Source organism: Thamnophis elegans, chromosome 2, assembly GCF_009769535.1.
Source record: "Thamnophis elegans isolate rThaEle1 chromosome 2, rThaEle1.pri, whole genome shotgun sequence".
NCBI classification, from domain to species: Eukaryota; Metazoa; Chordata; class Lepidosauria; order Squamata; family Colubridae; genus Thamnophis; species Thamnophis elegans.
This window is the reverse complement of record NC_045542.1, coordinates 90,153,664-90,169,246: the sequence shown is the minus strand read 5'-3', so window position 1 is coordinate 90,169,246 and position 15,583 is coordinate 90,153,664. Positions and strand designations below refer to the sequence as shown.

General features: G+C 38.8%; 1 protein-coding gene across 1 annotated transcript in view; it reads left to right on the top strand.

Moving 5' to 3' along the window:
• The window catches only part of TBC1D9B (TBC1 domain family member 9B), a 41,037-nt gene that overhangs the window by 5,492 nt on the left and 19,962 nt on the right, over window positions 1-15,583 (top strand). Inside the window, exons 3-12 of the mRNA XM_032209557.1 lie at window positions 70-188; window positions 2,179-2,407; window positions 2,735-2,993; window positions 5,781-5,988; window positions 6,196-6,399; window positions 8,692-8,844; window positions 11,844-11,994; window positions 12,611-12,825; window positions 13,634-13,751; window positions 14,890-15,175. Coding sequence (XP_032065448.1) covers window positions 70-188; window positions 2,179-2,407; window positions 2,735-2,993; window positions 5,781-5,988; window positions 6,196-6,399; window positions 8,692-8,844; window positions 11,844-11,994; window positions 12,611-12,825; window positions 13,634-13,751; window positions 14,890-15,175 — 1,942 coding nt within the window. The remainder of the gene's footprint in view (window positions 1-69; window positions 189-2,178; window positions 2,408-2,734; window positions 2,994-5,780; window positions 5,989-6,195; window positions 6,400-8,691; window positions 8,845-11,843; window positions 11,995-12,610; window positions 12,826-13,633; window positions 13,752-14,889; window positions 15,176-15,583) is intronic.

Below are 15,583 nucleotides of genomic sequence, written 5' to 3'. Positions count from 1 at the left end.
ATGTGTCACTTTTAGTATGTGAAAGCTTTGTTTATATCTTCTCTCTGATTGTTCTTAATCTCTCTCTAGGCTCAAATCGTCAAGAAATTACAAACCATTGGGAATGGCTAGAGAACAATTTGCTCCAGACTCTTGCAATCTTTGACAGTGAAGAAGATATCACTACCTTTGTCAAGGGTAAAATACATGTAAGAGGTGTTCTTCTTGCCACATTCCTTAATAAATGAAAGACAAACTGTTGAGAGCTATAGATTTTAAACCTCCATGTAAAACTCAGTGGGACAGATATTCATAGTATAATATACATTAAATAGGGATTTTTCAAGGACCACCCATAGAGATTGCTCACTAGTATCACTTTGCCTGAAGCTTCTAGTTAACTGCTTTAATATTTCACTGTATAATTAAAGTGCTAATAGCGTATGTCGACTTCCATTAGGAGGGAAAAATCTTGAGAGTTTTGTTGATTCTTTCTTCTTCCTGTATCATTACTCTTTTCCACTTCTTTTTTTCCCCACTACCCGTGTTTTCCCCAAACTAAGTCCCATCTTATTTTCTTCTAGGCTTGAATATAAGCGCTCAGGCTTATTTCAGGCAGGTCTTATTTTTTTTCAGTGCAACGATCGTGGGGACCAACGCGAGAGGGAGAACACCTACCGCTGTTCCCACCCTCTCCATTTCACTGTCTGCTTGGCCGCGGCTGCAACGGGCCAAACTCTCAGCATGCCCCCACCTCCACCCACCGTGTCTGCTGGCCCAGCTGCTGCCGGGACACTTCTTGTGCTGTGCTGGCCGCCAAGCGGCTAGCCACTCTGCTGCTGGCCTCACGAGGGCTCTTTGCCCCCTGGCAGGGCAGGTGGAGGCCAGAGCATGCTGAGAGCTTGGCCCCAATTGAGGCCGTGGGCAAGCAGACGGGGATGGAGAGTGTGGGGCTGGTGGTAGCTACCCAAACACTTTTCTTCCAGACAGAGAAATGACACAGACTCAAAGCTTTGGGTGCTTGCAAAGGGGACAGTTTGAAGCAGAGCAATTAGTTCCATTTCAAAGTGTCCCCTTTGCAAGCAGACAAAGCTTCGTCTCCCTCTGGGCAAAAAGTATGCAGCAGGGCCAAGATGCAATCCCAATGAACCGCCCGCTCTGTCCCATCATCTCTCAGCTTGCCTTCGGCTGCACAGAACAAAAACCCATGTGGGGCATTGGCATCACCTGCCTCTCCATGCCTCTATGTCCATCTGCTGCCGGTGCTGCCATGCAAGCCTCCCATGAGTCAGCAGCCATGCAGCATGTCCGGATCACCATTCTTCTGCCCCCCCCACCTTCATGCTCGGACTTATTGGTATTTGCACTGTGCCAAGGGCCCAGCGGGCTGCAGCTGCTGCTGGACACTGTTGTCCCCTGCGTGCTCACCACCTCTTGTGCGCACATCCCCTGGGCTTATTTTTGGGATAGGGCTTATGTTAGGTCTTATTTTCAAGGAAACACAGTATATATTCAAAATGGACAGTGATTGAGTGTGTGTGTGTGTGTTTGTGTGTGTAGAGAGGGGAGGGAGAGAGAGAAGGCATCAGAGTTTCATTTTTTTAATGTGTGCCATTGTGTTCACAGAAAAAAGTGACAGTAAATGTTATCTTCTTTTGTGCTCCGTTATTTCCTGCACCATTTTCTTTATAGGCAGGGAAGCATTTCAGATGTTTCTGTACAATCTGTACAATACAACAGAAATAAATGTAATTCATATATAATAGCAATAGCAATAGCAGTTAGACTTATATACCGCTTCATAGGACTTTCAGCCCTCTCTAAGCGGTTTACAGAGTCAGCATATTGCCCCCACAGTCTGGGTCCTCATTTTACCCACCTCGGAAGGATGGAAGGCTGAGTCAACCTTGAACCGGTGAGATTTGAACTGCCGAACTGCAGCTAACAGTCAGCTGAAGTGGCTGCACTCTAACCACTGCGCAGGTAATTCAGACAGGTGGATTAAAAGTGAGGCCACAATAATTAAGAGTCATCAATATGCTAACATAGTTTTCAGAGCATTGAATATGGAGTTTTGAAAATTGAAAAATTGTGCATGCACGCAAAGAAGTGCAATTCCAGAGGAATATTTGTGTTTAACGGTGAACTAATGCAACAAATGAACGAGCACTCATTTTTACTTGCCACTTTTTCCTTCAGGGAATTATTGCTGAAGAGAATAAGAATCGACAGCCACAGGGGGAAGAAGATCCTGGCAAATTTAAGGAAGCAGAACTGAAGATGCGCAAGCAGTTTGGAATGCCTGAAGTAGAGAAACTTGTCAATTACTACTCTTGCAGTTATTGGAAAGGACGTGTCCCAAGACAGGGCTGGCTGTATCTCACTGTTAATCATCTCTGCTTCTATTCCTTCCTTTTGGGCAAAGAAGGTAACCTGTCAGTGAGATGTCTCTTATTATTTAATGTTTCAAACATTTATTAAATCTGATAGCATTGCCTCTTTCAACCTGCTTTTTGATTAGGGAACCGCAACTAACACTTGCACTGCTCTGACAATAAGTTGCACAATTCCCATATCTCTCCCACTGGATCTGAAATATGCATCTTTTTAATCTTATTGTTTTATTAGAGTCCAGCAATGGGCAGTTGGCTATTTCACATCAATATTGCTAAAATATCTGTAAATTATTTTAAAGGATTTCCCTTATAATTCTCTATGACAGTAATTGATGAATTGGGTTTACTTGTTTCCGCAGTGACCCTTATAGTGCAGTGGGTAGATATAACACAGTTAGAGAAGAATGCTACCCTTCTGTTTCCTGAGTGCATCAAAGTGAGTACCAGAGACAGTGAACTCTACTTTTCTATGTTCCTCAACATCAATGAGACCTTCAAATTAATGGAACAGTTGGCCAACATTGCCATGCGTCAACTATTTGATAATAAAAGGTTCACGGAAGACATGCTGCTTCCCAAACCCAGCAAGCCACTCAAGAATATCTCAGCACTCAAGAGGTAAGCATGTATAAGAACCTGTGTTTGATTGTCTTCCAAGGTTTTAGGACACCTTCAGACAAGGTGTAGGCCACTCTCTTATTGGCTTCAGTCCAAATAGAAGCTGCCTCAAATGTTTCCATAACTAAGAACAAAAACAAACTACATTTCCTTTGTACAGAGAGAATGCCTTTCACCAACCCGGCGAATTGTAACTCTCTTTATAACTAAATAACATGCCTTTTTCTATAGTGTGAAAATGTTGTTTTTTCTAAGCATTTTCTTTCTTTTAGAGTGTACTTTGGGGTTAGTGTGTATATGTACACAGATGCATATAATTTCATACACATAAAAGTTCTAGGCACATTTATTGAGGAAGAAAACATATCCAGCATTGATTTCAGCTGTGGTGGTTGATGCTAAGTTGATAAGACTGGAAAGCTAGGTATTACTTAGTACTTGTGTATATAGTTATCTGCCTGTTTTTCTATGGGATATCTTCTGTTTTGTGCTTTTTAGTATGACTTGCAAAAATAATGCCTTTTTTTCAATTTTCATGTTTACAAATGAAAAAAAATTGAAAATATGCAACCAGATAATAATCCAAGGAGGTTCTTTTTAATCTGCCCAATTATTTCAAGGCCATTCTTGATCTGAATTGCAGGAACATGAGTCTGATTGAAATCTCAAGTACAAACTACCGTATTTTTCAGAGTATAAGATGCACCTTTTTTCCACTCAAAAAAGAGGCTGAAAATCTGGGTGCGTCTTATACATCGAATACAGCATTTTTTGTCTCCTGAAGCTCCGCCCCTTCACCAAAATGGCAGTGCATACCCTTATGGAGGCTTTCAGAGAGCTCATGGGGGCTGAGGAAGGCGGAAATTAGCAAAAAACGGGCCATTTTTGCCCCCGCAGCCCCCAGCAGCACTCTATAAGCCTCCATAAAGCTATGCATGCAATTTTCTTGATGAAAAACAGGCCCATTTTTGTGAAAAACGGCCCGCTTTTTGCTCCTTTTTAAACCCTTCCCCCCCAGGAGCACTCTGCAAGCCCCCCTCCCAAGGCTATTCATGTCTTTTTTTTTTAGGGGGGATGAAACGTTTTTGGGAGGTTTTCAGAGTGCAAAAACTTTTTTTTTTTGATCAAGTACTGTGCCAGCAGAAACACCTACCTATCTACTGTATTTCTCTCTATATATATTTCTCCCTCTCTAGTCCTCTACCTACCTACCTACACTCTCCCTCCCTCCTACTGTATTTCTCTCTCTCTACCTACCTACCTACCTACCTACCTAGTCTCTTTTCTCTCCCTACCTACCTATCTACTGTATTTCTTTCTATATATATTTCTCTCTCTCTATCCCTCTACCTACCAACCTACCTACTCTCTCTTTCTCCCTACCTATCTACTGTATTTCTCTATCTCTATTTCTATTTCTCTCTATCCCTTTATCTACGTACCTACCTAACTACTCTCTCCCTACCAATCTACTGTATTTCTTTCTCTCTCTATTTCTCTATCTCTCTACTAATTACCTACCTACTTGCACTCTCTCTCCCTCCCTGCCTACTGTATTTCTCTCTCTTTATCTACCTCCCTAACTACTCTCTCTCTCCTTCCCTCCCTACTATATTTCTCTCTTTCTCTACCTGTCTATCCCTCTATCTACCTACCTACTTTTTAAAAAATTTGCCTCTTCAAAACCTTGGTGCATCTTATACTCCGGTGCTCTGAAAAATACGGTAAGCTCTGAACTTTCTGCATTTTCTTCCCAATGTCTCATAAACACATGCTGGATTTCTGTCCTTGTATTTTTCCTAGAGATGTCAGGAAAAATGGAGATATGAAACTTGTAGATGATATTTGAATTTGCATTTTTCTTCTTCCCATGCAGCCTATTTATATCCCCAAAATTTATTTATGTAATTTTGTTATACATAAGAATTGCTTTCCAGAATATAGTATTGCTCTTTCTGTTGTTCCAACTAAATTTTGTTATATTTCTAACTATGAAGTCATGGGTAGAAATCCCCATATGGAACCTCCATAATTAAGCACTGTTTCCCCCCCCCAGTACTTTTTATTTAGATAATTCACATAGCTGACCATCTTAAACAAGTAACTGGCCAGCAAACAGATAATGCAACAGATTGTTATAAAGTTAATATAAATTAAACAAATATAATTACAATAATCATAATATAGTAATCAAGTCACCACAGAAATACTAAATACACAATATTATCACAATACTTATGATTACAATAATGCCTGAAAATCTTGGTCATTGAGTGAAGTGGTTGTTAAGTGAGATGCCAACGACCATTTCTCTCAATGATTGCAATTCTGGTTCTCCCAGTTGCAGTCATTAAGCAACCACATGGGTTATTAAGTAGAACACCATGGAAATGGCGATCACATGGTCGCAGGGCATTTGGCATCCTGTAATAAATGCAAATCAGTTACCAAGCATCTGAAATGTCCTGTAACTGTGGGAGTCTAGTATGACATTTTACAATGGCCAAAAAGTACCTGTTCTGGGCCATTGTGACTGCAAGTGGTTATTAAACAACCAGTTGTAAGTTGATGACTACCTGGATCTGTACTAGGGATTTTTGGCAATCAGTGGTCAAATATGACAATATCTGTGTTTGGTGGAAATTCTTATTTGAAACTATTTTGAAAAAGGATTGTGCATGATTGAAGGTAAAGTTCAACACATATGAAGGGGACATGTTAGAAAAAGACTACTGTAATGGATTTCTCAGTAATTACCCCATTGCATATATATTTCATTTTCTTTAGGGATCTGGATGCCAGAGTCAAAAATGAATGGTACCGTGCTACTTTTCGATTGCCCAAGGATGAACGACTTGATGGGCACACAGACTGCACTTTGTGGACCCCATTCAATAAAATCCACATTCTCGGCCAGATGTTTGTGTCCAATAACTATATATGTTTTGCTAGCAAGGCAGAAGAGGCATGTCATCTCATAATACCACTTAGGGAGGTGAGAAACTGTTTTTGATAATGAATTATTTTGAGAGCCCAGCATTTAGTTATTGGATTAATTTTGAAGGATTTCCTTGAAGATAGTAGGATTTTGGTTTTGAATCTCAGTATATTAGTCCATTGGTTAAATAAGCAAGTCTCTGGGGTGATGAAAACAAGATCCATATCTTGATATACACCATTTATCCCTTTATGTATGCTGTAGGTTACAATTGTTGAGAAAGCGGATAGCTCCAGCATTTTGCCTAGCCCACTTTCCATCAGCACTCGAAGCAAAATGACTTTCCTCTTTGCCAACCTGAAGGATCGAGACTTCCTAGTACAGAGAATTTCTGACTTCCTACAGAGGACTCCGTCAAAGCAAACATGCAGTGACATAGGGCAAAAGAAGAGTGACCATGCCTCTGAGGTACAGTGCCAGCAATGATCTTTGAAATTATCTTCTAAAAATATTTATAAAATTCTGGCAGTTGATTGTGATTTCTATTATTGACAAGGCCTTGGAACTGATTAGATAGCATTGACTGCCTCAGTTCCCAGAACAAGAAGGAAAACCATTGAGATCTCTATCTAAAGTAGTTGAGGGAGGGAAGTAGCTCGAGATTAGAGCGTATGGAGTCATTCCATTCTGATTGACATTTCATTCCATTCCATTGCTCCCTTGATGTTGCATTTGGAATTGCCTTAATTTTATCTGAATTTGTGAACAGCGGATCAGGTTTGACTGTCACTAAGGTACTGACTAGCTATTTAGAGAAAGGATTTCTAATCCTGTTTAGATCTGTTTGTCACGATCAGAAGTCAAGGACACCTTCATATCAGGATTTCTTCTGCTGTCTCAAGTGGCTGCCTGAAAGGCCTTGCAAAAAGTTTTCATTCATTTACCACTTTGTTTTTCCCAGTTTGTTTTGACCATTCTGTTCATCCTTCTTCTGCAGCCAAGTTTTTGATCTCAGTGAGCTTTCAACATTGTGGTACCAATCTGAAATTATTTGTTTAACATTGAAAAGCCAGGAATGCTTAATAAATAAACCTTGAATAAAAATAAATATCAATGAAAGTGTGGATGGGGTACTTATTTAACTGCCTGGGTAGCCACATAAACCAGAGCAGAGGGACTCTAGCACTAGTATCTCTCATTAAAAGAGTGAGGGTACAGGTGGGATCTGTCAACTGGAGGACCTCAATGATACCTGACAGAATAAATAATATTTGTCAGGGAATTGTCAGGAAATACAAATGAAATATAGTTTTATACAAATAAATATATTTTATATCAATATATACAACAAACTGGATAGTCAGGCAAAGAGGAACTTCATGAGGCAAATCACAGAGCACACAGAAAAAAAAAGGGAAACTGTCTCCACACCCACAGTAACCAATCACAGCACAGATTGCCTCACGCAGGAGCTGTCATTCTCCAACCAATTAACCACAACTGTTACGTTCTGGCTCACTGCACAACCTCATTGCTGCAGCTACTAAATTTAAATATCTTAACAATATTGGATTGCTTGAATAACACATTAATCTATTTGCAGATAATATGGTCTCATTTAGGATGACCTGCCTATGTTGAAGAATATGTTACTTAAACATTGCTGCTACTTAAGTTGGAGGTTGCTACTCTAAGTTCACTTTTATTTCTCCAGAATCACACACTAAGTGCCCTGACCCTGTTCAATGCGTTCTACAGAGCATTAAAAGGAATGGCCACTTTGTTTTATCAGAAGTATTACCTATGCATGTACTTACATGTGCAGGTAACTAATAGATAGCTATGACGAGTCTTGAGGAAGAAAGGTAGCCATATGTTAGTGAAGTGCCCCTTACTATCCAACATGTTTTGTTTTTCTCAGATAGAAGTGTTGCTGTTTATTGATTATGAAAGAAAGCAAAGCAGATGTCAGCACCAGGAGAATCAGAAGATCCAGGCAGTTCAAATGTGTATAAGGTTTTATTGTAAGCTTAAGCTCTTTGCAAGAACCTAAACTACTAATAGTCAAGAGAAATTAGTGAGAGTTAAGAATAGAAAGGAAATCAAGATGGGCTGGACTTCAATCTCTTGTGGGTGTGAAGGGACTGATGACTGATAATGCATTTGTCTCCTCCCTTGGGCTCAGCCTGGTCATCTCCTACAGCAGCAGACTTTTGCTAGCAGTACAAAAGCTAGCTGAAATTTTAGATCAATTTCCTACTAATGGCAGTTTCTTAAATAATTATTTTCCATATAAAAGACTGGATTGATAATTCATTGTTATTCTACGTTAGAATGACACTGACGGGGAATTAATAAGCCTATCAATTATCCCCCCCCCAAATATTAAATTTTGATTTAAACCTTGCATTTGTAAGGTATACATATAATTACAAACACATTGCAAATATGAGCTTTATGTTACTATATTTTGTAGGAGTTCCAGGGTTAACCATGGCTTCCTAATGGCTACATATATCATGAATAAAGAATTATTGCTCTGTAATATATATGATGATTGTATTCCATATTCTATGAATATCTTAGATGATCTAAATGAGGGTGAAGGCATTAATGGCAGTGCCATCAATAATGTATTGTAGCCATAATGGATGTCTTCCTAGCACATTATTGATTGCACTAGAAGTCCAAATAGCCTTCAGATTGCTGTTGAACCTGCTTGTATTTCCACATGTTTTGAGTTGTACATTTCTTTTTTAGGAAATGTCTCCTAACAGTCCTCCTGCAGACAGTCCTGCTTCTCCTCTCAACAATCAGCCTGTGAACTTTTGCACAGATGAAGTACCCACAGCATCTCAAGGACTGTTGAAATTGTTTGGGACCAATCCAGAGGAATCCTCTGGAATAAAATGGGTAAATTAATGATTTTTTAATCAATTCAGAAAATGCAGTGCATATAGTATAATTAAAACCCTTTTAATTATAACAACTCATAAGATTAAATTGTTACAGTATTAAGTGGTATATTTTTACATGGGAAAATATTTCAAACATATTCATCTAAATGTGAAGAACATAAATGAGTTATTGCAACTTCAACTTAATTTACTAAAATAATATATGTATCTTGAAAATGTCTTCCTCTTTGGGTTGTTGGTTTTGAAAAGATGGAATAATATGTTTCTCTGGCTGGCATTTCTAAAGGGAGCTTGCTAGAGCTATTTGGAAGGAAGCTTGCTGGAAAGTGCTTGCCACACATCTGTCCTCTATGGAGGGCAATCCAGCTGTTGGTTAGTCTGGTGTGGGCCCTGGCAGTAAGCTTGTTTTTGGTACCAGTACTAAAGGTGCCCAATAGGGGTTTGTCACATTGCCTAGTTGCAGCTTTGTGACATTGTTTGATGCTACATGGCTAGATGAGTTGGGTGAGACCTAGGAAGGGAATTGAGATGTATGGAATTGGGATAAACCTCAGCCAGCTTAGTGAGAGGGGTTGGTGGGAGTGGCCAGTGTTGGTAGTTCATGTGAGGAATAAGTTATTGAGTCCCCTATGGCACTGGTGGTGATTAATTCATCCTTAAGAGACGGGGTGGTTCCTTCTCTAAGGGAGGTGTTGCTTTGTCCCTTTCTCAAGGAACCATTGCTGGATCCCACCATAGCAGACAATTTTTGTCCAATGTCCAAACCTCCCTTCTTGATGTAAGATTATGGAGAAGGTGGTCATACATCAGCTTCAGTGAACTGTAGATGAAATGGATTATCTGAACCCTTTTCAGTTAAGCTTCAATTGTGGATATAACAGAAATGGAATTGGCTACTCTTTTGGATGATCTGTGGTGGGTGCAGGATAAGGGTAGTGCATCCATCTTGGCTATATTTGACCTCTTATTGGCTTTCAGTACCATCAGACATAGCATCCTCCTGAATCAGCTCTGGGGATTGGGAATTGGTGGCACAGTATTGTGTTAGTTTTCTTCCTTCCTCAGGGGCCAGTATCAGTCAGTATTGACCCAGAGGTGAGAGAGCCTGTACTACGTATGATGCTGCAAGGTTTGGTGCTCTCTGCTCCTGTCATCTACATATGATTATTATGGGAGATCATCCATCATCAGGAACTGAAATATCACCAGTGTGTTGATATTCAGTTATATCTTTCCACTCCTGATGAATTAGGCAATGCTGTAGATGCTTGACGGCTGTGTGGTCTGAATGGGGAGCAACAGGCTTCAACTGAATCCTGGCAAGACTGAGTGGCTTTGGTTTTTAGGGCCTTCTGGAACTGAGATTTTACCATCTGATACTAGATTGGATGGCACTGCTGCAGATATACCCAACTTGCAAACTGGGGGTCAAGGAGCAGATAGTCATTTCTAGGAGGGTGTTTGCACAACTTTGGGTTCTGTACCAGTTACAATCATTTCTGGATCATGATGCTCCTGCTCACATGTCTTAGTCACTTCTCTTATGGACTGTCCTGATGCATTCCACATGGAGCTACTCTAAGAGTATCTGGAAGCTTCAACCAGTCTAAAATGCAGAACAGGCAGTTATGTATACCCCAAGGAAGTCACATTTTATATCTCTACATTGATTGCCAAATTGCTTTCAAATCCAATTCATGTTGCCAGTTTGGACTTTTAAAGCCCTACATGATACAGAATGGGCCCAGATTATTTGAGGAATTGTCCCTTTGTGATCTACCTGCCATATTAGGTCTGGCAGGAGAGGCCTGCTGTGGGTCCCCCATCTATGAAAGAATCACATACAATGGGACCTAGAAGACAAGCCTTTTCTGCCATTGCACCTACCCTTTGGAACACCATTCCTTGTGAGGTGAGGTTAGCCCCACCCTTGTTGCCTTCTGGAAAGGCAAGTGTTTTTTTCAATAGGCCTGTGGATTCCTTGGTGTTAGGGACCTTGCATGATGGTGGTATTCTTCTGCTTGTGGTTTTGTTTTTAATCTATGCTTACTGTTTTAATTGGTTTTGCAGAAAGATTTAATGGTGGGTTTTATCGTATGCCACTATGTGTGAGAAGGCAAATTTGACAGATAAATAAATTAAATGTTGAAGATATCAGTAAGAAGAAACAAGGCTATGGATTTGAACCCTAAAGAACGTTTGTACAAGACCAAATCTATTAACATTAACTGTTCATATAAAAATACAGCTAAAAGTAGCAGCTCCTTTCTCATATTTTCCCCAAGCCTGTGAGGTGGAGTGGGCTGAGAGAGTGTGACTCCCCAAGGTCACTCAGCCGACTTCTATAGCTAAGGGAAGATTAGAACTCATATTCTCCTAGTTTCTAATCCAGCACCTTAAGCATACTAGCTGTTAGTATTGTGTTCATTAAGACATGTTTGCAATCATATTTTAAACATCTACAAAAGTTAACTTCTGAAATGGAATAGAGTGCTAATCTATGTTCTGACACAGTTATAGATTGAGATCGAATTCATTTTACAGTATGCCAATCTAGATAATACAGTTCAAGAACCATGCTAGTATTTTGCACTCTTTCCTTTTTAATCAATTCAGAGGAAAACTTTTTGATATCATATTTCATGTATTTCTGTTCCAGTAGTTTTGTAAGTTACTATTAGAGATCAATGTTTATAAATTACTGAGAGAGTGAAAATGCTGCACTGGAGGGGAAGAAGAAAAATACTTGGCGCTAAAGAAGTTTCCACTGGCTTGCGGTGTCTGCAGCAAATCACAATAATGTCAGAATGCACTATCATGCATATGCCACCATTATGCATTTGCACCTATAAAATTCTGACGACATTGTGATTATGTATTTGTGATGCAAGTATGTAAGTCACAGCATTTCATAATGATCATCACACCCAACTTATCATATCTCTCCTCAATATCCATAACAATAGTATGTTCCCTCTATCCTTTCTTCTTCAGGCAAAGGAGACAATGAAAGAAGAATCTTGGAACATTCATTTTTTTGAATATGGGAGGGGCATGTGTATGTACCGGACAGCCAAGACTCGTGAGCTGGTGCAAAAAGGAATTCCAGAGAGTCTTCGTGGAGAACTTTGGCTCCTGTTTTCAGGTGACATTCTTGCTAAATGTGCACAATAGATTTCTGACTTAAGGAGAAAATATTTTCCCCTGCTACATAGTTGCATAGTACTACTGGCATTGAAATGAAATTGCTCCCCAAACTGCAGGTGACTTGAAAAGTTAACAATTATTGTTCTTAGAGCTAACATTTCTTAGTTCTAAGCCAGTTGCTTCATACAATTGTGAAGCTTTTTTCCCCTCAAAGTATTTTTCTTTAAGTTTGCTAAAATGAGATGCAAAGTAAGTACTATACTTTAGAATAGAATAAAATAGAATAGAATAACAGAGTTGGAAGGTTGGAGGTCTTCTAGTCCAACCCCCTGCCTAGGGAGGAAACCCTACATCACTTCAGACAAATGTTAACCAACATCTTAAAAACTTCCAGTGTTGGAGCATTCACAACTTCTGGAGGCAAGTTTTTCCATGGAATAATTGTTCTATCAGGAATTTTTCTAAATATATCATTTTTATTAACATCATGCATTTAGTCCTCAGTGTAAACCAGCTGCAAAAGACTTGATAACCTGCAGGAAATCTTTTCTTTGTAGAAGCTTCACACCTTGAGTGCAGTAGGCAAGAAAAATAATGTTTGTGTGTCAATATAGGGGCCTGGAATGAGATGGCCACTCACCCTGGGTATTACAGTGATTTGGTGAAACAATCTACGGGAAAATATAGCCTTGCCACTGAAGAAATTGAAAGAGACCTGCATCGTTCAATGCCAGAGCACCCTGCCTTTCAGAACGAACTAGGAATTGCTGCACTTAGAAGGGTACTAACAGCATATGCTTTTCGGAATCCTACAATTGGATACTGCCAGGTAAGGGAGTGATATTTTTGGATTACCTAGTAGTTTGATGGTACTCCTTCTCACAGCCTGGCCATAGTTTGATTTGAAGCTCAGTCCCTATTCTTTCATGGGTAGGAAGATAGTAGACCACTATTTGGGCATGGTTGAGCAATCTGTGGGCTGTGTGATTCCCCAGCCTCTGTTTTGTAGATTTCTTCCATCTTCATGTGCTTCTTGAGAAGAAGGGATTCTACCCTGAAAAAGTTCTGGAGGGGTGGGGGGGGAAGGAAGAGAAAGGATAAGTGAGATTATATAAAGGCATATAAGAATATCTCTCTTCCTCTTTCATTTCCCCAGTGAAATTTCAGGAGGATGTTTTATTATCTCTTGTTTTATTATTATAAAAATTTACATAATATTTGGGTGCAGTGCTGTTTATACACTCTTGACTAGAGATTATTAACAAATTGATATTAAATAACTTAAACTTTTAGGATAAAAAGCTTGCATTAGTAATGATTAATTTCTAAATTGTTATGGTTGATATAAGATTGTTTAGATTTTACATCTAAAGCTGGGTGTGGCTGCAAAATACATTAAAATATTTATTATATAACAAAGGTTTCGATCTTGTGCTTAATATTTAACACTAAGGTTTCTCAAAGTAATTGTATAGAGCCAAGGATTTGATTCTGAGCTATACAATGCCCTCTTCATTTATGATTTATATCTGAGGCACTGACAAATTGGAAAGCAAATAAATACTTGCCTTTTTAAATATGCTCCCTATCCAATATTAATGGTTATGTATGTGCATGTTTGTCTTCATATTTGTCAGGCCATGAACATAGTGACATCAGTACTGCTTCTGTATTGTAATGAAGAAGAAGCTTTCTGGCTCCTCGTAGCCCTCTGTGAGAGAATGCTGCCAGATTACTATAACACTAGAGTGGTTGGTAAGTCACTTTGAAAGCTGAGATTAATTGGCACAAAAGAATCTGAAGCAGTCAGAGGGAGATCTTTAGTTGCAAAATAGTTGGATAGTTGCCTTTAGGGCAAGTAGATGAATGTTTGGAAGATTAGCTTCCTTGATTTTATATAAATAAAATAGTGTTAGAATTGCACAGTTCAAATTAATTACAGGAGCTGCCTTTTCATTTTCAAGTCTGGATAAAACCATAATAATTAAATCTTATTCAAACTTCTTAAAAAATGTTCCAGTGTTGAAATTCGTGAATTTTCATAGCCAGTTTACTAAGTTTCTCTTGTGATTCTCTCAAATTGTATTAATGTAGTGAAATTCTATAGGTTTATATCAACCCCAACTACTGTTCAACTACTACTGTTCTTAATTAAAATAATCAATAAATATCTTTCTGAAATCAAATCAGATATCCTAAAGCTTAATACAGTATATTTTCACATCCTTCTTAGCTCTACATACAATTTCCTCCTGAACTGTTCTCATCCTTATATTGTTCTGAGCTTTACCATATTATTTTTTGCAGTATATAAGGCTTCCTGATAAGATTTTAATTGGCACTGAAAAGTTGAAATATAGTGTCTCTTCCCACATCTAAGAAAGATGTCATCTTTTCAAAATAATTAAGGAGCTAGAATGATAATAACTTGGGGTCAGGCAATCTTAAGAATCTACCAAGAAATTGCAGAGAATGTCAATACAATCAGAATCATATCGTATGAGAAGTAACATTATCAGTGTTCCGCAGCAAAAGGTATAGTGATACTTCAGAAATGAAACCTAAATATGGAATCCTAATAATTTTATGAGAAGAAATTACATTATTGTGGACGTCCAGTACAAAATCAGAAGATAGTTTTCACTTAGTAAAAAAAACTGCAATTCAAACTTTGCAGTAGGATTTTGTAACTGATGTTAATCAGTAATAAGTAATATATAGTGAAGTCAGTTTGCAAATCCAAGTATTGGCAGTGAATAGGTGAGCTCATTAGAAAGTACCCCAGATTTTATTTATTTGGTTTGGACAAATCAGCATTTGTAATAGAACCTTGTTTCACACTCTTACTTTTATAATATCACAGATAACACTTCTGTCTTTGTTGCCTCATCAGGTGCACTAGTAGACCAAGGCATCTTTGAAGAACTAACAAGAGATTGCCTCCCCCAGCTGTCTGAAAAGATGCAAGATTTAGGAGTCATTTCCAGCATATCACTATCTTGGTTCCTCACTCTTTTCCTTAGCGTCATGCCTTTTGAAAGTGCAGTGGTCATTGTTGACTGTTTCTTCTACGAAGGCATAAAGGTCATCTTGCAGGTATCCCTGGCAATCCTGGATGCGAACATGGACAAGCTGTTAAATTGCTGTGACGAAGGTGAAGCCATGACTGTCTTGGGCAGGTAGCCTTGTTTTTGTTTCAGAATTAAGATGGGGGGGGGGGGGCAGACTTTCCATCTTAAAATTATACCCTCTTTTAGACAACACTGTGCCTGCCAGGCAGATATTTTAATATCATTACCAGTGACGTGTGGTGAGGTTTATGGCTGGTGAGGCACTGACATCATCACAATCAGATTTACAAACATTAAAATCCTACAAATTATCTTATCCGATATTTGATTGGCAGCAGTTAATGGGTTATGTTTAAAGTCTCATATCAGCATTCTTTACACACACTGTAGCACACAAAAAAGCACATTTAATTGAAAAAAAATGAAGTTATTATGGGACTTTACTTATAAATGAAGTTCATCCGCCACTCCTTCTGAACAAAACATCTATAACTTGTTGGTAGAATTTTTCATTGT